Source organism: Prionailurus bengalensis, chromosome D1 (assembly GCF_016509475.1).
Source record: "Prionailurus bengalensis isolate Pbe53 chromosome D1, Fcat_Pben_1.1_paternal_pri, whole genome shotgun sequence".
NCBI lineage: Eukaryota > Metazoa > Chordata > Mammalia > Carnivora > Felidae > Prionailurus > Prionailurus bengalensis.
This window is the reverse complement of record NC_057346.1, coordinates 112,603,305-112,628,066: the sequence shown is the minus strand read 5'-3', so window position 1 is coordinate 112,628,066 and position 24,762 is coordinate 112,603,305. Positions and strand designations below refer to the sequence as shown.

The window sequence follows — 24,762 nt, the reverse complement described above, 5'->3', positions numbered from 1 at the left end:
GTGGAGAGGGAGTGGGGCGCGACTCTCAAAGGGCACGAGGTAAGGACACAGAGCCTCCAGGGGGTCCACCTGCTGATCACAGGGAGCCGGCTCGCGTGTCTGAGGGTGCCTGTCAGCGCCCCGAATCTTCAGCCCGCTGGGGAGCAGGGGGTCATCTCGGCCTCCACCCCCTCCTCGTCCCCCACGGGGTGGCTCTGCCCTGCTTCCCCCCGCCCACCCTCCCCATCTCCCTGTTCCTGGTGCCCCATCCTGGTCCAGACCCCACGCCACCTGTCCCCCACTCAGACCACCCCAGAGCCCCCCCGGGGCCCCATAGGGCCCCATCCCCCGCCCCCCGCTCTACTCGGACCCGAGGCCACACGCTACTCACGGGATGCCGATCTCAAACAGGTTGTTTTGAATGAGCTGCTTGCCCAGCATGATGATGCTGAGCTGGATACAGAGCTCCATCAGGCAGCCCCCTGGGGCACACTGCGGGACAGAGAGCAGGTGCGTTAGCCCCTCCCCCACTGGGGGACAGAGAGGAGGTGCATCAGCCCTCCACCCCCACTGCGGGACAGAGAGCAGGTGCATCAGGCCCCCACCCCCCAACTGCGGGACAGATAGCAGGTGCATTAGCCCCTCCCCCACTGGGGGACAGAGAGCAGGGGCATCAGGCCCCCCTTCCCCTGCCCATCCTGGAGAGACGGCCGCAGCCCCCAGCGAGGGGAGGTCAACCCTCATGTTGTGGGTTGAATGTGTCTTTCACAGAGATATGTCCGCATCCTAATCCCCAGAACCACAGAGTATGACCTTAGTTGGAAAAAGAGTCTTTGTAGATGTGACCGAGTTAAGACGAGGTCACACTGTAGTAGGGTGGGCCCTGATCCCGTCACTGGTGTCCTCGTGAGAAGAGAAAACACACAGATACACAGAAGACTGTCTGAACACACAGACAGAGATTGGCGGGCCAGCTGAGGATGTCGGGACAGAGGCCTGGAGAGCCCGCTCCTGAGCCTTCAAAGGGAGCACAGCCCTGTTGGCTCCTTGATTTTGGGCTTCTGGCCTCTAGAGCCGTAAGAGAATATACATTCCTGTTGTTTCGGGGCCACCTGATCTGTGGTCTTTGGCTACAGCGGCCTGGTCCCACGAACCACTGTCCATCTACAGTCCCCCCGTGTGGCCACGGCAGGCCGGGGCCTGTGTAGTTGGGAAGCCACGTGGTGAGGCAGCTGGCCACCCCTTTGAGGTCTGACGTCCCTGTCCCCTGTCCTTGCTGGGCCTGCACCAACCGCCTTAGGCTGGGTGATGGGCAGGCAGGTGACGGACCAGAAGCTTCACTTGTCCAAGTGAAGAGAGCTCACGGGACACTGGGCGGCCCTCTGGGGCAGAGCTGACCCCTCTATAGGCCCAGGACAACATTTTTTACAATTTATGTTGGAGAGCCACAATTTCATTTAAAAAATGATGTCCTTTGCTCTATTTATTTTACAAAGGCATTTCTCCAATTCCTGCGACTATTAAAGAATTTGGCAGGGTATCATTTACGTAAAGAACGAATCATAGAAGGGGAGATCGCTTCACGGTCCTTTTGCAAACATGTTACTGCAGGTGAGGCCCACGTCTTGGGACGTTCAGGGGCCAGCACTCAGGGGGCTGAACCTCTAGGCTGTGCCCTGGGCAGCCAGATCACCCTGTACCTGAAGCACACCCCCATGCTCTCTACCGTGCTTCACAGGGTCTTTATCAGAAGACCTATCCCTTGTTTTCCAATAAGCTGAATTATCCTGGGCATTAAACTGGCTGACTGTTCCCGAGGCCTGAGCCACGGGCGGCCCTGGGGCCCCGGCTTGGTCTGACGGGGCTGCGGGAGCCAACTGAGTGGCAGGTGCGCTAACCAGACCCACGGTGGCTGGATCGGCCAAGCAAAAGCCAAAGGCCACCAGCACAGATTTAGGGGAGAGAGGTGGGCCTTTCTATGTTAAAGTCAAACAATGAAGCTCAGTTCTGTTTCTCCCCCACGAATCCATTCTAACCAGAGACAAAAACATTCTAGATGCTAGAAAAGTGGGGGGGGGAATACAACTGGCATCATTCTTTGGTTTCTCCTTTGGGGGTAATCCTACGTGGACACACCAAGTGAGATCAAAACCCCACCCCAGCGGCCGGACAGCAGAAAAGGACTCCCCCAAGAAGGAGGGAAACGCTACTTGACAACATCTGCTTCTGCCGAGTCTGCCGTGGGGACACAACCAGGGAAGCAGAACGGAACACGGGGTCAGTTACCTCCTCCATCCGGAAAGAACGGAAAATGTACACGTAGTCACCCGGGCGGCCGACAAACCTGCAACAAGGCGGGCAGTGGGAGAAGAGGGGCAGCGCGGGAGACCCCGAGGAGGGGGCTGGAGCCGCCCCCCCCCCGAGCACACCCCCAGGCTGAGCCAGGACTGCCGTGCTGTGTATTACTCCCAAACCCACGGGGGTGAGATGAGACGGAACTTCAGAGGGAAACCAGAGGGAAGGCCCCGCCCCTCCGGCCCCGGGGCAGCAGGGCAGGGGTGGGGAACTGAGGCGAGGCAGCTGGAGGGCAGACTGTTCCACCTGCCACGGTCAAGTCAGGTGGGGGAGGGGAGGTCCCTGAGGCAGCTTCTCGGCCTCCTGCAGGACGTTCAGGGCGGGGACCTCTCAGGTCCTGCCCCGTTGTCATGCATGATCTCAGGGGAGCCTGGACCCCTTGGCTGGGCTCTGGCATGGGACGGTGGCCACTAAATCACACGATGCTGAGGAAGAAGACTTTGGAGGAGTTCTGGGATCGCACCCGCTAGCTCCTGGCAGGAGGGGTGCTGGGGAGTCTTGGGGGGTGGGCCACAAGCCCCTCCAAGCCCAGGGCGGCTCAGAGGGTCCCGGCACAGGGTTCGCCACACCACTAGCTGGAACAGCAAGCTGGCCATGACTGCCTTGTCCTACCTTCTCCTGCAACCCTAATCCTCTCCAGTCAGCCCGCCCCCCTGTGAGGGCACCTGGAGCTCACTGCCCAGGGCTCTGCTGCCTGGGGTCCTGTTGTTGAGGGTCCCCGCTGCCCGGGGTCCCTGGTTCCTGGGGTCCCTCTTGCCCCAGGTCCCTGCTGCCTGGGGTCCCTGCTGCCTGGGGTCCCTGCTGACTGGGGTCCCTCCTGTCTGGGGTCCCTCCTGTCTGGGGCCGCTCCTGCCTGGGGTTCCTGGTGTCTGGGGTCCCTGCTGCCTGGGGTCCCTACTATCTGGGGTCCCTCCTGTCTGGGATCGCTGCTGCCCGGGGTCCCTGCTTCCCACGGTCCCTGCTGTCTGGGGTTCCTCCCGTCTGGGGTCCCTCCTGCCCTGGGTCCCTGCTGTCTGGGGTCCCTGCTGTCTGGGGTCCCTGCTGCCCAGGGTCCCTGCTTCCCATGTTCCCTGGTGTCTGGGGTCCCTCCTGTCTGGGGTCCCTCCTGCCCGGGGTCCCTGGTGTCTGGGGTCCCTCCTGTCCGGGTCCCTGCTGTCTGGGGTCCCTCCTGCCCAGGGTCCCTCCTGCCTGGGGTCCCTCCTGCCCCGAGTCCCTGTGTCTGGGTCCCTGCTCCCCATGGTCCCTGGTGTCTGGGGTCCCTCCCGTCTGGGATCCTTCCTGCCCGGAGTCCCTCCTGTCTGGGGTCCCTCCTGTCTGGGGTCCCTCCTGCCCTGGGTCCCTGCTGTCTGGAGTCCCTCCTGCCCAGGGTCCCTCCTGTCTGGGGTCCCTCCTGCCTGGGGTCCCTGGTGTCTGGGGCCCCTCCTGCCTGGGGTCCCTCCTGCCCGGGGTCCCTGGTGTCTGGGGTCCCTCCCGTCTGGGGTCCCTCCTGCCCGGGGTCCCTGGTGTCTGGGGTCCTCCCGTCTGGGGTCCCTCCTGCCCGGGGTCCCTGGTATCTGGGGTCCCTCCCGTCTGGGGTCCCTCCTGCCCAGGGTTCCTACTGTCTGGGGTCTCTCCTGTCTGGGGTCCCTGCTGCCTGGGGTCCCTACTATCTGGGGTCCCTTCTGTCTGGGATCGCTGCTGCCCGGGGTCCCTGCTTCCCACGGTCCCTGGTGTCTGGGGTCCCTCCCGTCTGGGGTCCCTCCTGCCCGGGGTCCCTCCTGTCTGGGGTCCCTCCTGCCCGGGGTCCCTCCTGCCCGGGGTCCCTCCTGTCCGGGGTCCCTCCTGCCTGGGGTCCCAACCGTCTGGGGTCCCTCCTGTCTGGGGTCCCTCCTGCCCGGGGTCCCTCCTGCCCGGGGTCCCTGGTGTCTGGGGTCCCTCCCGTCTGGGGTCCCTCCTGCCCGGGGTCCCTGGTGTCTGGGGTCCCTCCCATCTGGGATCCCTCCTGCCCCAGGTCCCTGCTGTCTGGGGTCCCTCCTGCCCAGGGTCCCTCCTGCCTGGGGTCCCTCCTGCCCCGGGTCCCTGTGTCTGGGTCCCTCCTGCCCAGGGTCCCTACTGTCTGGGGTCCCTCCTGTCTGGGGTCCCTGCTGCCTGGGGTCCCTACTATCTGGGGTCCCTCTGTCTGGGATCGCTGCTGCCCGGGGTCCCTGCTCCCCACGGTCCCTGGTGTCTGGGGTCCCTCCCGTCTGGGGTCCCTCCTGCCCAGGGTCCCTCCTGCCCGGGGTCCCTCCTGCCTGGGGTCCCTGGTGTCTGGGGGTCCCTCCCGCCTGGGGTCCCTCCTGCCCGGGGTCCCTGGTGTCTGGGGTCCCTCCCATCTGGGGTCCCTCCTGCCCCGGGTCCCTGCTGTCTGGGGTCCCTCCTGCCCAGGGTCCCTCCTGCCCGGGGTCCCTCCTGCCTGGGGTCCCTGGTGTCTGGGGCCCCTCCTGCCTGGGGTCCCTCCTGCCCGGGGTCCCTGGTGTCTGGGGTCCCTCCTGTCTGGGGTCCCTCCTGCCCCGGGTCCCTGTGTCTGGGTCCCTCCTGCCCAGGGTCCCTACTGTCTGGGGTCCCTCCTGTCTGGGGTCCCTGCTGCCTGGGGTCCCTACTATCTGGGGTCCCTCTGTCTGGGGTCCCTCCTGCCCGGGGTCCCTCCTGCCCGGGGTCCCTCCTGCTCGGGGTCCCTCCTGCTTCCCGGGGTCCCTGCTGTCTGGCACCCCTGTAGAAGCCAGGCCTCTCCATGGGTTCGGTGGCAGTGAGAACCACACTGACCGCTCTGCCCTGGGCCTTGGCCCCCGGCCTGCAGGGAGATGGGGAGGAGAGTGTCTCTTGCACCGGGAGGACCGTGTTGGGAGAGACCGTGAGTTTCAGTAAGTGAAGTCCCCACCTGCCTTTGAAGAAAGCCACGTAAAAGATGGGGGTGTAGGAATTCACAAACTTCAGCAGGAAAGCCTTGAAGATCAGCCTCTCCTCGAAGCTCTTCTCCGTCTTTGGGACTTCTAGAAGGGGTGAGATGCACGTAACCACGTATTCCCCTCTCACGTGAGTGAAGCCCAGAGAGGGTGAGGGGCCAGCCCAAGGCCCCCCAGCGGGAAGGCGGCCACGGTCGCCTGGGGCGCGCACTCACCAATCTTGGTGAGCCACCTGGCTATGCAGCCATAGACCTCGTCCAGGAGGATGATGACCACCAGGTTGATGATGACCGCGGTGGCCGTGACCGTGACCCGGATGTTGGACCGCACGGACGGGGAGGAGTTCATGGCTAAGGCGGCTGCGGTGGAGATCCTGTAGATGATGACTCCCAGGACGATGGCGAAGGTCACGGCAATCTGCGGGGGGAGGAGATCCCGTCAGACCCCCACACGCCTAGCTCCAGCCCCAAGCCTACAGCAATTCAGGCTCGACACAGACATGGGCTCCTGTCACCCTCTCAATGCCAGGGCTCTAGGCTGGCAAATCTTCACGGACAGATGAACGAGGGACTGGTTTCTGTTTTCTGAAAAAAGGCACTGAGTTCGGAGAGGCTAGGTAAGCAGGCCAGGTCACCCAGCTCGAGCCGGGATTCACCAGGTGAGTCCACCCAGCCTGACATTCACGGGGTCTCTCTGCCACCTGCCGTGGGGCACCGTGCCTCCTTCCCCACCCACGGACCCCAACAGGGCACAGGGTGGTTGGAACCCCCGGGGCTGGCCTGGTGTGTGCGAGCCAGGCTGACTTGGGGGGGCAGGTTCTGCCCACAGTGTGGCCCTGAGCAGGAGGCGTTCGGTAACCGAGGCGGGGGTGGGAGGGGGGGTGCGCTGGCTGGGACGGTGACTTTAGTCCATGTGGAGCTCTGGGTTCCTCTTCCTTTTCCTCAGAGGCCCTAACTCCCCACGGATGATTCCATCTTTACTCTCAAGCTGTCCTGCACTGGAAGGAGGACACAGGCAGCCCCCCCCCCACCCCAAGGACGCACTGAGGATCCCCCCACCCCAAGGACGCACTGAGAATGAGGGTGGCTGAGCCCAGCTGTGGACCAAGCCCAACTCCACCTGTGGGCCAGACTCTGTGCTTTTTCCGTTCCCTTCTGCGTGACCCGTGTCACTTCTTCCCGTTAAGGGTGGGGAGGGCAGGCCCTGCCCGGGTAGGCTGGTCCCTCATGGCTCCCGGGACCCGGACCATGATGCAGAGGCGTGGGGTTGTCCTCTGTGTCTCAGGTCACAGCCTGGAAAACTTGTGGCTTCCCCTCCCCTCCCCCCCCCCCCCCCCCCCCGAGCAAGGCTGCAGCCATCAGAAATCTAGGAAAGCTCCTATTTTAAACTTCACTCTGCACACATCTGTGGGTGCCCGGTGGTGACCACGCCCCGCTCAGGAAGCTTCTGCAGCCCACGCCACACCCTGACCGAGTTCCCCGGCCAGCCCCGGGAATGAGGGCTTTCCTCGGAAACTCCCTCTCTCCTGCCAAAGGGCCCCACCCAGGGGAGGGCACCACCCTGGCCCCAGAGACGGCCCCAGGCAGCACGTGGAGGTGGGGACAGGGCGGCTGGCCCGCAGGATGACTCAGTGGGGAGGGTGTCCCCCTCTCCCCACCAAGGGGCTGTGCGCCCCCACAACGGTCTCACTGCCCGCGGGCGATCCCCCCTCTGGGTCAAAAGGGCCACGGGGGTCTAGCCGGCGTGTTCACACTGGCCTTCCAGGGACCAGGAACATGGGGGCACACTCAACCAGCGTGTGCTCGGTGAATGAAGCTCCTGGGCGGGGGACAGAGCCGTGGCTGATTCATCCATGAGGGACAAAGGCACGCCCCCCACCTCCAGTTGGGTTCACACAGAGCAGGGGGGCTCCGGGGGCAGGATGCCTGAGTGGCACCTGGGCCTACCACCTCCTGCCTGGTGGCCTGGGGGGAGGGACGAGCCCCGTGGCCTGTGTCCTCATCAGCAGGAGGGGGAGGTATCAGGCCAGGCAGGTTTCCAGGACTCAGTGAGAGACGCCCCGCAAGGCCCTCAGGCCGCTGGATTCGCACTCAGCACCGGTCAGGTCCACAGAGGCCAACCCCAGGCCCCTGGGTATCAGCCCACAGGGCTGGGGGCCGTGTGAAACTCTAATGTAAAGCTGGGCAAGGGGCCGGTCCTTTGTACAGTGCCCGCAGGTGGCCCTGACCTCTCGGGGAGGATCAAAGAGCAGCTAGCAGGGGGCTGAGGCCTTCCAGGGATGAGACCCAACTCATGTGGGGTGAACACCCCCAAAGAGAGCCAGGGTGTTGGCTGATTTAAATCAGCAGCGTTGATGAGCCTGGAGTGACAGACCCTTGGCGAGGTGGCTGCCTGGGAGGCGGGAGGGCTCTGGCCAAGACGTAGCTGCTTCAACAGCACTGTTCTGATTCTTGTTCTGTCTGTGCATTATTTATTTCATGATTTTCTTAAAAAAAAAAACCCAAAAAACCCCACCCAGTTTTGTCTCCACATGGGTAAAATTTTAGGTTTGAACGACTAATGGCATAAACGTGTCACTCTGGGAGCGAAAGCCGTGTGCCGGGGACCGTGTACCCTGGGGCCCGTGGGTCCCCTGGGGTCTCTGTGGAATCCTGGTCCCCTCCCATCATTCGGGGCCTCCCCCCACCCTGCACCCTGGGACGGGAGCAAATGTCATGTTGATAGCCGGCTCTGGTCTGGGCGAGCACACACCTCTCCCCGTGGGCCTCCCTGACCTCTCCCGCCTCAGCCTTCCGGAACTTACCATGAAGACAATGGAGACCAAGTTGGTGACGTAGGCTGGGAACCGATCTCTCCAGGTCAGCTTCACCTTGTCTGTCTACAACAGGAAACAATGTTGGGTCACTTGGTGGGAACCGTCGCGGAGGAGAGAAGTCTGTGCGCGCGCGGTGGGGCATGGGTGAACGACTTGGACAGACAGAAATACTCAGAACACCTTTGAAAAAAAAAAAAAAAAGCTTGCGGGTGATGCGTGAAAGCAGACGCCTAGCGTCCAAGGAGGGGCCTGGGGTCTTACCACCTATCAGACGATGTCATGTGACAGAAAAAAATAGCGTTTAAAAACGTGGTTCGTCTGCGTCCAGGGCGTAACAGACCCAAACACCTTTCTAAAGGAGGCGCTTAGGCCCACGTCTGGGAGAAGAAGCCTGCGTCTGCGGCCAAAGTCTCCCGTGGAAGGCGAGAAGATCTAAGAGGACTTGCCCTCTGCCACCCAGACCATAAGAGTTATTTTTCCCTCTGCAGGGCAAGCCGAAACAGGCAACTAGCATTCCAAGGTAAAAACGCTTGTTGCCGCGTAGCAATGGCGAACCGCGGCGACTCGTGGCCCCAAGGCTCCCTGGCTCAGGGACGGCCCCGTCTGGCGGGCCCATGAGTAGCAGCAGCTGGTCACCAACCCACGAGGCTCCGAGAACGGGGGCGGGTTTCGGGACGGGGACACGCACGTATCAGGTCAGACGACACTGGCGAGGGTGCCGCACGGGACGCCGTGCGCTCCGGGGCCGGGCGGCATGCGGGTTAATGGAATGCGACAACCGCTGGCAGGCAGCCGTGACAAGCAGGACTCACGAGCTCCAGGCAAGGCCGGAGCCCCCTCCCCGCCCCCCGCCCCTCCCCCCCACGCAGACCCACTGGAGCCATGCAGTGACATCTCCACACACATGGGCACGGCTCGACGGGTGTGGAAGGAAGGCAAAGAGGCGTGAACGTGAGTGTTAAAGAAAAGAACACAACAGACTTCGTGGAGGAAACACACAACGGACTTTGGTCGTCGGCAAACAAGTCAAGACTCGCGTTGCCCCCAAAACAGAAAAGTACCAATTTCACCCCCGCCATGGCTGTCTTAACCCTCTGCTTCCATTTGTTTGTTGACTCCTCTGGAATATGCCGGCGCTTCTGGGGGCGGGTGGAGGGAACAAGAGAGCACCGTGGGGTGAAGCGCGACGAGGCTCGGAGGCCGCGGGGCCCAGGCCGATTCGGGTTCTGAGCGTTTGCCACCAGTAAGAGATGGCAGCAAAGGTCGGGCAACGGGAGACCGGGCTTTCGCGATGGCCTCAGCGGGGAAAGGCTGGCGAGGCTCTGAAGCGCCCGCTGGGGACGTGGCCACTGTCGTCTCCACGGCGCGCAGCACGCAAAGACAGGTTACTCTGAGCGGTTTACGGCGGCGACGGAAGCCGCGCCCAGAAGTGCAAGTTCATAGGCCAAGTAAGGGGTGGGTCTCTTTTTCTCTGGTAACTGAGTCTGGTGCCAGAGCTGGGGAACAATTACAACCATAAAGTAGCCGCTAGGGGCCCAAGGAAACCGAGGAGAAAATCCGGGGTGTGCCCACCAGGAGCATACGGGCCCTGGGGTCGCCATCAGAGCCCTGCGTGAAGGAACCAGGTACCTTTGCTGTTCTCACGATCACAGCCAAGAGGCGGAGTGACAGCGTCCGGGAGGCGCCCCTGGCACGGCTGCCCAGATCCGCTGTTGGGGCTTGGTTGAGTCCCGCGACCTCAATGGATGTCACGGGTGCCACAGAGCCTATTGCTAAGAGGTGCCACCGTGAAGCCACAGGGTGGACTGTCTCGGGGGCCGCACATCCGACACAGGCTGGGGGTGGGGGATGCTGCACGGAACACGCGTCTTGGCGGCCCACAGTGAGGTCTGCGGGGCTTCCCGGACAGCGGTGTGTCCAGGCCTCTCCCTTTAGGAGAGGAAAATGAGGCTGAGAGAGCCTGACGGGGCTGATCAAAGCTGCTGGGCACCTGCTCCAGACGCAGCGTGCACGCGGATGTGCATTCGTTCTGATTTAACTGAAACAATGACCTCACTTGGGGTGACGACTCACGCCCGTGTGGCTATTTGCAGACTGGAGTCCCACTCAACCCCCAAGAGCGCGCACCCCCTTCCTGGGTGCAGCGGGACTAAGCCGGATTTCTGCCACGTTCCGGGAGCTGTGGCCCGAGACCAGGGTTCTGGTGCGCTCACTTTATCCCCCAGAGGGGACCGTGCCAACTGCCACCTCTGGCCGCTCGGAGCGAGCAAACCCCGTCCGCGTGCCTCAGTAGGAAGATAAACCCAGGGGTTCGCCTCAGCAGCCCCAGAGGCTGGGGGGTGTGAGTGTGGACCGTGGGGCTCAGGGAGCGTCTGCCTCCCACCCTTCAAGGACAGACACAAACTTCCCCAGCCACAGGCGGAGGCTGATGGGGGCCAGCGCCCTGCCCTCCGGGCTTGTTCCAGGGCACGTAAAACACCTTCCAAAGAAAACAGCCACGCGCCTCTAGAGGTGGGCCAGAAATCAGTCTGCAAACACGAGACAGCCCATTTGAATGAGAGGTTCGGGGAGAAGCAAAGTCCCTGATTATCAACAGGTCGTCATCTTGAGACCAGCGTGGAGCACTTCTCTCTTGCCCCCACGTCTGGGGGGGAAACAGGGAATTGGCCGTGTGCTCAAGGGTGCTGGCTGGGCAACCCCTTCCTTCAACACGGAACACAAGGGCTGGACATACTGAATGTCAAGCGTCCTGTGAAAAAGCTCCACAGCTCCCTGGCTCCTGGTGTGGACGTGTTGGCTGAGGTCCGAGACGCCCCTAGGATAGATCAAGGAGGGGGACCCACAGCAGAGTTCGGAAAACTTCGGCCTGTAGGCCAAACCTGGCCCCTTGCCTACCTCTCGTCTATGGCTGCGGTTCACCTACACACAGAAGAACTGAGTGGTCGTGACCGAGGTCTGCAGAGCCTAAGATATTTACTCTCCGGCCCCTGTCTGGGGTCCGGGCCCTGGTCTCCACCGCCGACGGGCGCACAGTGTTTTATTACTAGGAAAGCCACCTGGGCAGTGGCCGCCGTACCTCTTTGCTTTTGGATTCTTTCCTAAGTGACTTCTCCAAAACTCTGGCTTCGTATTCGGCTCTGGGATGGTCCTGTGGAAGAAAACCAAATCCACGCGGGGCCTCGTTAACTGTGAGTTTGAGAGCCTCGGCACGAGCCCACAAGACAAACTCAGCCCTTGGCCTCGGGCGCCCCGTGGGGGCAGTTCGTAGCTGGCTGCTGCCCTGTGCCCACCCAGGACTCTCCCCCTCGCTGGGAACCCCGGCCCCCTGGCGTCCGCGTCCGGGAGGCAGGTCGTGTGTGCGAGGCTGCGGCCCGCCCAGCGCCCCCCCCCCCCACCCCACGTTCCCGTTGTGAGCACCCAGCCACGAACTGGCCCCCGAGATGGTTCTGGCAGGAGCCGTGGGGGTCGGAAGAGACGGCAGTGAGCATCAGCGAGTGCGGGCAGACGAGAGGCGCCGGGCCTCAGGCGAGCCCAGAGCAGGTCAGCGAAGGGGGTGCTGGAAGGAAGAACGAGGGTCAAGAGAGGCCCGGAGGAGGGGGAGGAAGCAGAGACCCCTGCCCACGGTGGAAGCCGGGAGCTGGGCAGCACAGACGCGTCAGTGTGTGAGAAGGTCCCTCTCCCAGGAAGACAGGCCACGGGCAGACAGTGGAGTGACAAAAAATCCAAACCTTGACGGCCTCCTTCGGGGCACCAGGACGTAAAAACAAAGACAAAAAGATCGCGTTACTTTGTGCTGTTTTTTAAAGACAGGCTGCGTCCTCTCGAGATCGTTTTCTCAAGAACTAGGAAGGAGGAAGGTACGCACAGCGGGCGAGGCGGGCGCGGGGGTGGGACCGGCCGTAGCCGTGGCCGCCCGGGTGGCTCCTGCAGCTCGTGGGGGCTTGGGGGGCCCCCAAGGGCCGGATGTCGGAGACCGGGGGGAAGGGCACGCGGGCCAGCCAACCGTGCTGGCTGCCGGCCCGGGGCTCAGACCCCCACAGAGGAACTGCCTCCCCACCAGTGACCAGCTCCCGGCCAGCTGTCGGGGGGCGGGAGGCTCACTCCGGGGAACTCATTCGGGCTGGGGACCCGTGTCCAACGTCCCCGAGGGATAGAACAAAGGGGGCTGCCCCTCACCCCGGACCCCACTCGCCTTCAAGCACAGGCACGTCATTCTAAATCTTCTTAAAGAGGAAGACGACCGCCTTCTGTGCTACTCGAGTATTTCTGATAGAAAGTTACAAGGAAGGCAGCTTGCCCGGCGGACGCCCAGGTGGATGGCCGGGCCGTGGGGGCAGCGTGCTGGGTTCCATGTGGGGCAGCACCCCTAAAGAACTGCCCGCCGGCGGTGGCTAGCTGGGGGCCCGGTTCTGGGGCCCTTCCCGCGGCTGGGCCCTGCTCCAGATCTGCTGAACCTTCAAGATCCCCTCAAACCCCACCGAGTGAGGACTATTCCTCAATCTGTATTTGAGAGGCGAGGACACTGAGGCACAGAGACTCGCCCCAGGTCACAGGGCGAGGGCGGTGCCGCATCGGGACGGGACCCAGCAGCCTGGCCCGAGAGGGCGATCTTGTGTCTCCAAGCCGCTGTGGTTCTCTCACCCCCTTGTCTACCGACGGCACAGTCAGCACAGGGGCGGCACCGGCCTCCCCGGCTGACCAGCGGCGGGCCCTTCAGTCCCAGGAGGGAGCGCGGTGTGTGGAAAAACACAAGCACAAGAGGGATGTTAAGAAAATCAGTGGAAGGGATTTCCCCGTCACAGTGAAAGCGCAGGAGAGGCTTCTTTAAACAAAAAAAAAGCACGTAGGGCCGCCTGGTTGCCTCAGTCAGAAGAGCATGTGACTCTTGAACTTGGGGTCGTGAGTTCGAGCCCCATGCTGCGGGCAGAGTTTACTTTAAAGATAAAATAACATAGGGGCACCCGCGGGGCTCAGTCGGTGAAGCGTCCGACTTCCGCTCAGGTCATGATCTCGTGGTTCACGGGTTCAAGCCCCACATCGGGCTCTGTGCTGATGGCTCAGAGCCTGGAGCCTGCTTCTGATTCTGTGTCTCCCCTCTCCCTGCCCCTCCCCTGCTTGCACTCTGTCTCTCTCAAAATAAAATAAAATAAAATAAAAACGTCAACAAAACCCATAAAAACTAAAAAACAAGAATGTGTTTTATAAAAGGAAGTCGTGGCCGTGGGGCCACACGATGAAGCTCCGTCCTGTGCTGCAGCTGTGTGTGGCGGCCGCTTTCCTCTTTAGTCCCTCCCACCGCCCCCAGGGAGTTCTGGCCGGAGCTACTGATCCGGGGTGGGGCAGTGGCCAGGGGCTTTGGGGCAGGGGTCTCCCCAGCCAGGCCTGACTGCAGGCAAAGAGGATGGCCGGCCCTCCCAGGCCCTCCGGGCCGCCCCAGACGTGACGGGGTCAGTGCGGGGAGCCTGGGCGCGTCCACGGGAGCTTCGAGATCACAGACTCGAGCAGACCCCGCGATCTCAGGCTCCCCTGTGAGTCCCCAGGAGGCGACCGGCTGGGGGCAGGGGTGCGGCGTGGGGATCGCAGGGACAAACCCGCTCACCTCCTCTTCCTCGAAGCCAGTGAGGTCCCAGCGGTAATTGAGCCGCATCTGTTTCCGCTTCCAGTGTTCCATGAAGGTGGCGGCTGCAGGCAGGGAGGGAAGGCAGAGTCATCGACGACACAAGGGCACTCTCGTCCTCTGCACCATCTGGCCGGCGAGGGTGACGACATTCTGGACCGAGACCTTCACGCGAGTTCACCTGTTCTGCCTTCCCTCAGACCCCACAGGACAGGGACGCTCACTCTCCCATTTTACAGATGGAAAAGCCGAGGCACAGGAAATCAAGTCCCGGCCAAGGTTACTCAGCCAGCCAGGGAGGGGCCAGGCAGGCTGGTCCCAGAGCCTGTGCTCCTAACATCCTGCTCTGTCAATCCTGAGGACCCCAGGTCACAGGTGGGTGTCTTGAGGTCACAAAGGGCGCAGCGTGGGCCAAGGTCACTCACTCCAGCTTCACGGCCGCATAGACAGTCTGACTGCTGAGCTGCACTCTTAGCTGTAATCCCAACAGACTAGACACAGTTCAAACGCTGCCTCCTCCAGGAAGCCCCTGATCATCCCCCTCAGTGTCAGAGAAAACCCAACTCTTCTTGGGACCTCTCTTGCTCACGGTGTCCACACCACCTTCCATATGATCCCTATCCCGGGACGGGGGCCCTTCCGCGGAGTGGCGCTCGGTGAATGAATGAATGGCTCTTAGCGCACAACAGTGGGGAATCATCTATTATCAACGACCCTCCTCCCCGAACGACAGTCAGCGGAGGCTGAGGGCTGGAGGGATGATAAGGGCGGTCATCACGTCAATCCGAGCTCTGAGCTCGCGGGTGCCCGGCACTGTCTTGAGACCTGTCACAGGAAGTAGTGACCTTATTTAAACCTCCCGGGGGTGCCTGGGTGGCTCAAATGTCCGACTTTGGCTCAGGTCATGATCTCGTGGCTGATGAGTTCGAGCCCCACATTGGGCTCCTCACTAATGGTGCAGAGCCTGCTTGGGATACTCTCTCTCTCTCTGTGCCTCCCCGACTTGGACACGCTCTCTCCCCTCTCTCAAAATACATAAAGGAACTTAAAAAAAAAAAACCCCAAGAAACAAGAAAACCCCAAACCCTCCCACAGTCATCAGAGGAAGGAGGTGCTGTTCCTTCTCTGGGTTTCCAGAGGAGGAAACTGAGGCCCAGAGGAACTTAAATGGCTTGTCTGGTAAGCGGCGGGGTCAAGATGGAAATAAAGTGAGATGTGCCGCTGTGAACCTCTGGGCGAGCCCCCGGCAGTGAGCTCCGTCACCAGGAAGGGATGTGGCCTCGGAACAGGCAAGGAGGGGGTCTGAGTCTGAATCAGCTTCAGGTTCAGAGGGCTTTCATTCATCTAGAAGCGCGCCCCCTCTGTCCAGAAGCGCCACTCTCTGTCCAGAAGTACACCCCTCCATCTAGAAGCGCCCCCCTCTGTCCACAAGTGCCCCCCTCCGTCCAGAAGTACCCCCCTCTGCATTAAGGAGGCGTCAGAACAGGGCCTCTGAGTTTGCACATGTCTGTGCACAGTGGGTGTGCTTTCGGTATGAGCTGCTGAACCAGCCGGGCCCAGCCAGGAACCAGGAACCTCTCCAGGTCTCTCAAATGGGGGTGATTTCATCGTGGGAGCCGGCCGCCCAGCCAGCGGGAGAGCCCAGGAGACAAGGGCGGAGGTGAGCGGCTGGAGGTGAGCGGCCGGCGGCTGGAACTCAGCAACAGGAGGCCGCTGGCCGGGCAGGTCAGGGAGGGGGGACGAGAGGCTGTGTTGTCAGAGCCCCGCTGGGCCACCCCCGAGCAGCCAGCGTCACAGTGTGGGGGGGGGGGGGGGAGCCTTCCCGTGGGTGTCAGAGCCACAGAGCTGGCAAAAGCCTCTGCCGGAGATGCCCCGGGGAAGCAGGGGACGCGGGCAGAAGTACCCCATCCCTCCCTCGGCCCGCCTTCTGACCTCCAGGGCCTTCCCGTTGGCGATACGGGGCACGGGAAAGCGAGGGAGCTGCAGAGACGGCCCCGCGGGCTACCGAGGTGCGTCCAGCAACCACATGCTGAGCAGCGTGGCCGTGGCCGTGGCCGCTGGGAGAAAGCTGGGCCGGGCGGGCCAGGCTGAGGCCGCACTATCTCCCAGGAAGGAAGACACGAGGGGGTTTCTCCACCCGACGCCCGTTCTGGAAGGCACCTCACTCCTCTGTCCTGCCCGCCGGCCCCTCCTCTCAGTGCTCAGGCCAAGCGAGCGTGGGAACGTGCAGAAGGGCTGACGGCGCACCCCTAGGGTGGGCCTGTTCACCCGCCCCGTCCGGCCTCCCGTGTCCTCCCTGTTCCCGGGCTGGCCCTCCCCACCTCTGCCTCTGGGGCCCCACCTGCCCGTGTGCTAACACCACCACGGGCTCAGGAGGACTCCCCTCTACCGCGCCCTGTGCTCGCAAGTCACCGGCGGGTTAGCCCGACCCTCGCAACCCACGCCACGCAGTAGGAAGGATTTCTATCCGCGGATTTACCAACGACCACAGAGACGCGGGAGGTTGAATGCCATGCCCAAGGTCAACTACAGGACAACAGCAGGGCTGGGATTTGAACCCGATCCTGTTTGGCCCCAGCATCTACACTTAAACCTGACCGGCCCTCTGTACGGACACTCGCTCGTCTTTAAAGGGAATAATAATCACGGCGAAAAGAAGTCTGAGGACTGGCCAAACTTGTACTGTCCTTTTATGGACATTTTATGGATGAGGAAACAAAGGCACAGAGAGTTTAACAACTTTGCCCAAGGTCACCTGGTATTTGATCCCAGGCACTCGTGCTTAGAATTTGTGCCTGAAATCTTTTTTTGTTTAATTTTTAAAAAATGTTTACTTATTTTTGAGAAGAGAGACAGAGTGAGAGCAGGGGAGGGGCAGAGAGAGGGAGAGACACAGAATCCGAAGCAGCTCCAGGCTCCAAGCTGTCAGCACAGAGCCCCACGCGGGGCTTGAACCCACGAGCCGTGAGATCATGACCTGAGCTGAAGTCGGATGCTTCACCGACGGAGCCACCCAGGTCCCCCCGATCATTTTTTTTTTTTTAATGTTTACTTATTTATTTGGAGAGAGTGAGCGAGTGAGTGGGAAGGGCAGAGAGAGACGGGGAGAGAGAATTCCAAGCAGGATCCATGATGTCAGCTGTGAGATCGTGACCTGAGCTGAGATCGAGAGTCGGCCGCTCAACCGACTGAGCCGCCCAGGTGCTGTGACATCTTAGGACAGATACTAGGACCCTCTCCCAGAGGTATCTGGGTCAAGGACCAAGACCGGAGCCCGATGGCCAGGAGTGCGTTTGGTATACAGACCAGCCTCATGTGGCTTCGCTTATGTCTGAGAAATAAAAACATTTTATATAAAACAATTAATTTCCTGCTTCTTTAAACCTCGGAAGCATTGGCACCAGGAGGCTGGAGCTGTGGGGAGACCGTCGTTCGTCAAAGGTTGGGGGCACCTTCTCCACTTGGCCACAGACCCCACCAGGCCCCGCTGCTGGACCCTGGCACTGAGGCTGTCGCTCCAGCTTTGGAGCCAAGGGGTAGAGTCATTGCGGACTTCAGGCCTGGCCGGCAGCAGGGGATGTGAGGGCTCACGCTGCGCCCGGGGGCAGTCCCGGGGTCTCAGCTCAAGGGACACTGTGAGCGACTGGGCTCACAGGCGAGTGCCCGTCCTTCTGTCCTTCCCAACTGTGCTCTGAGCCCTGCCCCCACCCCGACCACGCGGACAGCAGTGGGTCTCGCGAGGTTCCCTCGCTTCCCGCGAGGTTCGTGCCAGCGTGACAAGGGGGTCACGTCGCACAGACGTGATGTGAGCCCCACCAGTGTCTGCACGCCCCGTCTCTTCCCACCCCAGCCTCAAGGCCTCCACGCGGGGATAACGCACCCCTCTTTACGGGCGCCCCAACTGAGGCTCTGAGCCATCCGGTGACTGGTTCATCAGGGGCAGAAAACCGGACCCAGAACAGATGCCAAGATGGGCCGGGTTGGGGTGGCGGCCCCCCCCCCCCATCTGAGGGCAAGCCGTGTGCTGAACGTGGTCAGGGCGCAAAAGAATGGCCACGTGGCCTCACCACCGCGGCCAGCGGGCCCAAGAGACGAGCCCAGGTCCCCGAAATCCAGAGCCCGGAGGACAGCAGGGCACGAAGACAGACGCCTAAGAGGGAGTCAGGCCAGGACGGAAGCAGGCGCTCGAGCTATAATTCTTCTTTCTTCAAACATTTGTCTTTGTGACACAATGGTCGGCAAACACATGCTTGTAGGGGAGCCCGGAGGCAGCAGGTGAGCACGGGACGCGGGAGCCACCCTGGATCAAATCCAGGTGTGAGCCTGGGCCCCTGCCCCCTGCAGCACCCCCTCCCCCCGTCTACACTGGGGGCTCGATCACAGAGCCTACTCTGGGGGCCTCACGACCCCCCTGAGGATCGTTCCTAGGACCCGGCTCTCGTGGAAGGAAACGGCCACATGTGGTATGGTTTCACTTACAGGAAACACCCGGAGTATTTACTGGTAAATCCGTAGAGGCAGAAGGTGGATCGGTGGTTGCCAAGGGCGGGGGGGGGGGGGGGGGCGGGGTAGGGGGGGAGGCAGAGGGGAGCTTGTTAAAACTCAGATTCCAGGGCACAACGGAATCTGCATTCTGAACAAGCCCAGCAGGCTGCCCATACGCAGGCAGGCGAGGGTCTGAAGCGCCGACCCGTCCGTCTGTCCTCCCAAACCTTTGCCACCTGCTCCCCAGCCCATCCCTGGGGTGTCAGTCCCCGGGGCCCTGGGGGCAGGCAGGGCTCCACGTCAGCCCAGGGGCGCGTCCTCCTTGAAATGCCACCCACAAGAACTCCTCCGCGTGGGGACCAGAGGCGCACCCCCCTGAGAGCCGCGGGTCCGGCAGATGGACCTTGAAAACGCCCGTGACCGCTCAGCGGGGGACGGGGCTCGGGCGCGAAGGCCCCCAGCCCTTCATTTCCTCACTGAGTCACCAGGCACCGTACTTGCTCGCCCCGAACAAGGGTTAACTCGCGAGCGGCCACTGGCCGTACAGCTCTCCCGACACTACCCCTCCCTGGTGGCTTGGGGGGCTTGACCGGGCCCAGCCCAGCCCCCGGAGGGATGTCAATCACATCTCCGCCATTTCATTAAGGCCAGGGCCACCTTTCTGAGCCTTCTTGCAGCCGGGGCTCAAATCAAACAACCTGCTTTGTTCTGCACGGAACTGACAAGCAGTTAAAACCCCATCATTATGCCATAATTCCAGAAAATTGATCCCAGCAAGTAGCTAAGCGGGGCTCCGAGCTGCTTTGTGGCGCACCTTATCGGAGGCTTTGAAATGTCACAAATCCCAGGCGGCAGGGAGCTGACGCCTCTGGGCCCGGCGTGTCAGCGCAGGGGCACGCGGACCCCACCGCGGAGCGGGCGTGAAGTTAGAGCAGCGGGAGGTGACACGGCCCGGCTCCCGCTACGGGCGGTGGCAGGTCTGGTGGCTCTGCCATTGTGCCAGCAGAAACGTCAGCAGCCGGGGGACAGAAGAAAGGACACGAGAAAGACGCACCGGTGGGAAAACAATCCCCTAGAGGGAAACGAACGAACGGCTGAACGAGGGATTTAAAGAAAACGAACCTCGCGGTCTCCGCCAATTACGCGTGACGGCGACTGTGCAGAGGCCAGGGCCGAGGGGGCGTCTCCTTCTGCCTCCCTGCACCAGCGGGGGCTGGACCGCACCTCCCGTGCCCCAGCCCTCCCCACCCCCCCACCCCCCCGCCCCGGCTCTTTCCTGTGGCTTCTGTCTCAATTCACCATAAGCTCCTTTTTTCCTAAAGTAAGTGCTCCACGGGAGTGGTGTGGCCTTTTTGTTATTTTCTCCCCCAAATGGGAGTGTGTATGCTGAACTTGCACTTGACAGACGGGCGCGTTGTCGTTTCTCTGTGGTGGAAATGAAGCTGGGGAAGGTGTGGGCCGGGGGGGGGGGCAGCCAGCAGGAACACAGATTTGCCCCTTTCCGTATATCTTGGGGGGGGGGGCGGGGTGGACGCATACGTTGGTCTATCTATCAAGGGCCGGCCGACACCTTTGGGGCTACAGAGTGGCACTGCCCTGCACCTAGTAGGTGCTCAAGGAAGCGTGAGGGGACCAGGCTGGCCTCCCTGTGCAGGTGTCAGAATTTGACGAGATCCCCGCAGGGCCGGCTAGCTGATGGGGCCAATCACACCCTCTCTGTGCTGCAGCGTCCCCATCAGAGAGTGACCACCCACCCCTTCCCCCGCCCTGCTCCAGGGCTGTTGGGACGGCACTGAGGTCACCCACAGCAGGGCCCTCTCCCGGGGTCTGGCACACAGTCAGCCCTCAGGGCAGGTTCTGAGGGGAGGGAGGCATATTTGGGGGCAGATGGGGAAGCTGTCCAGGTGAGAGCAAATCTGGGGCAATGCCATCGGGAACGAGGAAGGCCCGTGTGGAGCACGCGTGTCGGTGGGAGAGGGTTCACGGTGCAGGCAGAGGGAGGAGGGGGCAGGGGCCAAGGAGGGGGCTGGAGAATCAGGAGGCGAGGGCTCAGGTTCTGCACCTGCCTCTTCTTTCTGGTTCGCCAGAAAGCCTGGGACAGCGGCCTCAGTGTGCTCATCTGTCAAATGGGGTCATCAAGCCGCCTACCTGCTACGGCCACTGGGGGCATTACTGAGCACAGCAGCTAAGCTGCTTGCACGGTGCCTGGTGGAGAGCAGGTCTCCCCCGAACGGGGTAAAGTGACGTGTTTGACAGAGGCCCCCAAGCACGGGGTGAGGGATCACCCTGGAGCTCCAGCCTGCCAGGGTCCGGGCTGTGTCCACAGTTTCAAGAACCAAGTGTTCGCTGAGCCAACGTAACAGCTGACACAACGCGACAGCCAACACCACGCACGGGCCCGACGGTGTCACCAGGAATGACGCACCCAACGTTCCCAGCGACCCCCAGGGTGGCTTGCATCATGATCTCCATTTTACGGATGGGGAGCCTGGGGCCCAGAGAGCAGAAGCAACTTGCCTGAGGTCACACAGCTGGTGGGTGACTGAGCGGGGAGACCCGACCCCGGGTCTGGCCCGGGAAGTGGTGCCGTTAACCTCTCGACTGTATGCGACCAGCCCGGTGCAGGGCCGACCCGGCTGAGTGTGGGATGGGACCCAAGCGTCAAGCCTGTGCAAGCTCTGCTCCACCGGGCCGGGGTTGGGGGGTGGGGGGGCACTGCCAGATGCACCTGCCAGGGGCACCTTCCCAGCTCGCAGCAGGCCCGGGAGGCCGTGCGCCCAGCCAGCAGGTGTCCCAGGCTCCGTCTGGGGCTTCCTGGGACCAGACCAGAGAGGCAGGGGGTGGAGGGGGGTGGTGGGGGAGCGGCCCAGCGCTGAGGTCTGGAGGGAGCCCAGCGTGAGAACCACGGGGAGGCTGTTTCAGGCCGAGACCCTCGGCTCAGGCATGCGGGACAGACGAGCCCAGGGCCGCTGCCGCTCGGGGAGCAGGGCCGGGCTGGGCCTGGGCGGGGGCTCCCGGGAGCCAGGGTGGATGGACAGTCCCGGATACGCTCTGTCGCCCGAGTGTGCACGGGCTGCAGGTGCCCAGCGAGCGAGGGATGAATCTGACCGCCGGGCACTGGCTGGCCCACCCCTCCCGGACTCGGGCGCGGCCTGTGTCCGCTCTGGGGTGACTGCCCGGGAGAGAAGTGCAGCGCCCCACGCACGTTTGCACATTTGCACGTGCTCCCGCGGGCGGCCGTGGAGGCGCTGGTACGCATAAGACGACGCCTGTGATGGCAGGAAGCCAACGGAGCTCTCGGGGAGGTTTGGGCAGGACCCCGTCTCTGAACACCTGGTACCGACACCTTTCGGCCGGAAACACAGGCGTTATGGCTCAAGATGGTTCATTTCTGCACCGAGCGCCCGGGACCTCTGCTCCCGCCCCCTGCCTGGGAACGGTCTCTCACTGGGCAGGGAGAAAATGGACACAAAGTGCTGCTTTGCCGAGGAGAAACGCCGCCACCTATAAATTACGATCTGTTCCGAGAGGCTCGCAGAAGCAGGCGTGTTCGCGGGCTGGCCTCCGATGCCCGTGCTCCAGGAACCCGGGGGGCCTGCTTGCTCCCCATCCAGAGGCCACGCCCGGGACAGGCAAAACCCAGGAGGCCGACGCCCTTCCAGGCCTTGTCACGAGTAGAGGGGGGGACGCTCTAACTGTACCGCTTGTGCGTCACAAGAAACCAGCCCAGCCACGCCTGCCGGCTTCTCCTCAACCGTCGGGAACGGCCCGCGTGAGAGAGGAAACAAAGGCCCGAGTCCTTTCTCTGCAGAGTCACCTGGAGTCTGGGGGCTGGGCTCCTCTCAGAGCGCCCCTCGAGGGAAGTGGGTTGGGTGGGACAGCACCGGCAGCCCGGGGCTGGGGAGGGAGGCGACACAGTCTCCTGACGGCTGCTGACCCTTCCTACAGGCCCCCTCCCTGCTCGGCCGTGCTGTGCCTCCCTCAGGATAACCCGGCTTCTCACCATTGGCCCAAGCACCTGCCGCAGAGCTCGCTGTGGTGACGAGCGTGACCACACGCTGTCCCCACTGCAGCTGGGTTGGCCCTGCCTTCACTTTTTTCCAAGCCGTCCCTGTATCTGCTGCTCGGACTCCAGAATGGGACACAGGCACACCTTTGGCACAGCGGGCTGACGGCACTGGCTTCTGATCCGTCCCCGTGAGAACACAGGCCCCGGCTGGGCTTCTGAGATCCTCCTGCACCCTTCCCGCTTGCTCCCTGCCCCCGGCAGACCCCTTCACCCGGCCCCGCACCCCCGCCACAGGGCCTTTGCACATGCTGCTCCCACTTGACTCCTCGATTGTAACCTTCCAAGGGCAGCGGACACATCAATTTTGCCTCCCAGGCTTCCCTGAACACGGGCAGCCCCCCTCAGCCAGGCACCGTCACAACACATCTTCTCTACTTCTCACACTGCCCCGCGTGGTAAGCACCCCCAGCGGGTGTGAGGCCAGCGGCAGGACCCCCACTGGCTCAGCTACGCGCTCAGCATCGGCCGAGGCTCCGCAGCCAGGGCCTCTGACCCGTGCCACGTGGCTTCCGGGGCGAGGTGGGGAAGAGGTGGGGCTGGAGTCCGAGTTCCGAGGGGGGTTTAAATGCCCGCTGGGCAGCATGGGCCGACAGTCAGAGGGGCACTGAGCCACCTCCGAGCAGCTCAGGAGCTCGGCACTGCTCACGGGTCACCCTACGGACCACTGGGGGCGGCGGCCTGGCCGCCACGCAGGCCTGGGCACTCCGAATGGGTGAGTAGAGCCAGGGGCCCACGTGGAGGGTGCTTGTTGGGAACCACCCCCTGACCAAGCGGGCAGAGGTGGGGGCTGCAGCGTCGGGCCCGGGGCACGAGGCACGAGGCCTTGGGGAGGGAGGCCCCTGGACAGGGGCTCCTGCTAAGGCCACCAAGCGGCTCTCTAGATTCGAGGGTGGGTGGGGGGGTCTACACAGCATCTAAGGGGAGACGGTCCAGCTCACATCCTCACCGGGACCCATCCCACAGCTGGCGGCCACTCCAGTCGCCCCGACCCCGTTTCCAGCAAATGCAGAAATGTACCAGAGGAACCGGGCCCGATGCCCAGCCTTCTGCTCCCGGGCCTCCCCCGAGACGCCTCTCAGCCCGCCCCCCTCTCCTCCCCGCCCCCGGACGCCCGGCGCTCCCGGACCTCGCCGAGGATTCTCTCAAACCCCACCTTGGGTTTGAACAGACTCTCGTGGGCAGGGGAGGAGGCTGCCGGGCCGTGCCGGGGCGGGTTCAGGCCCGGTGAGGATTTCGGCCACGTGCAGCCCGGCCACCGGCTCTGCTCTGCCGCGGAGGCTGGCTCCGCCCGTCGTCCCTTCTCTCCTGCCGCGACAGACCTCCCCAGGCACCCCCGGGGCAGCTGCCGAGTCGGGAAGCACAGGTCCCGCCTTCGAGGATTCCGAGATTCCGAAGAATCCTCCCGAATGGAGGGCTCCGGTGCATCTGCGATGACCCACTCCGCTTAGCAATGAGCCGCCCGCACCGGATTCTCCGTCTGACCGATCCTCGCGGATCTAGGTCACGCTGACGGGTAAAAACCGCACGCCTGGCTGGCCGGCGGCAGCCTCTGTCCCCACGTGCAGAATAAGCAGCTTCTGAGCCCATCCCTGCCCCTCGCCTGCCCACCGTGCACGGGGACAATACCGAGTGTGCGGAGCCCCGGAGGGGGCCCTTCAGCAGCAACGTGAGGCTCCGGGAGGCACCGGCCCGGCTGTCCCCAGGCCTCCCTGTCTCTACGCTGAGTCCCCGCACCACAGGTGCTCAGCATCTCTGCCCTCAACGTCTTTAGAACCCAGCTCGAGGGGCTCACACCTCTTCCAGGAAGTCTGTCCTGACTTCCCCCTCCAGGGCTCTGGACCCGTAGCTCCCGTGCCCAGCTCCGTCCCCTACTAGATGGGAGCCCCTGGAGGCGAGGACTGGGGCTCCGGCACCCGGGGGACAGGTCAGCACGCTGCCGCCCAGGGCCCGAATCCCAATCTCCAATCCCGATCCTCCACAGGCAAAGCTGTGACACAGGGCCACAGAGAAGCGAACGGGCCAGTCTGCTAATCCAAAACCACCTGCCCAAATGCACCCAACCGCCACGAAGCATCCCAGAGGAGGAGCTGAGTGCCCTGGACTCGGGTGGCACCGGAGTCCAGAGGGCACAGGCTCTGGAAACAGGACAGATGCACCCCTTAGACGCTCTGGAGCTCAGTGATCTTGGGAGAGCCGCACCAACTGTCTCTAGGCCTTGGCGTCCTTCCCTGTTGGGTGGGCACGCGGACCCTGCAGGGAGGCTCTGAGGATCTAACGAGCGATGTGCCCCAGGGCCTGGCCCCATCAGCCTTCCCAGCATCCCCTGGCACTCCGGGTTCTGAGGCCCCTGCCTTCCTGGGCCAATGAACCCGGTCCCGGGCGAGAGGGCTGCTTCTAAGAGCAGAGCACCTTCCCCAGCTTTGCACAAGGGGCTGGGGGCTGAGTCGGGAGAACCAGTCTGCCTCTGGGACACAGCCCAACACGGGGCGTAATCTCCCCCGACTCTCCCTCCCACGTTCGA

The 24,762-nt window shown here is 62.9% G+C and overlaps 1 protein-coding gene across 10 annotated transcripts in view; it reads right to left on the bottom strand.

Annotated features, from left to right (window-relative positions):
• The window catches only part of ANO1 (anoctamin 1), an 84,967-nt gene that overhangs the window by 17,335 nt on the left and 42,870 nt on the right, over positions 1–24,762 (bottom strand). For 4 of the 10 annotated variants that reach the window (XR_006297538.1, XM_043581945.1, XM_043581948.1 and 1 more), the window contains 9 exons: positions 13,670–13,752; positions 11,799–11,810; positions 11,147–11,218; positions 9,132–9,209; positions 8,059–8,133; positions 5,471–5,672; positions 5,231–5,342; positions 2,266–2,323; positions 371–471 (listed from right to left, as the gene is read on the bottom strand). Coding sequence is in view for 9 of the 10 variants with exons in the window: in XM_043581945.1 (XP_043437880.1) it covers positions 371–471; positions 2,266–2,323; positions 5,231–5,342; positions 5,471–5,672; positions 8,059–8,133; positions 9,132–9,209; positions 11,147–11,218; positions 11,799–11,810; positions 13,670–13,752 (793 nt within the window). In the remaining variant the exon portion in view is untranslated. The remainder of the gene's footprint in view (positions 1–370; positions 472–2,265; positions 2,324–5,230; positions 5,343–5,470; positions 5,673–8,058; positions 8,134–9,131; positions 9,210–11,146; positions 11,219–11,798; positions 11,811–13,669; positions 13,753–24,762) is intronic. The other 6 variants (XM_043581949.1, XM_043581952.1, XM_043581947.1 and 3 more) reach the window with 3 other exon arrangements.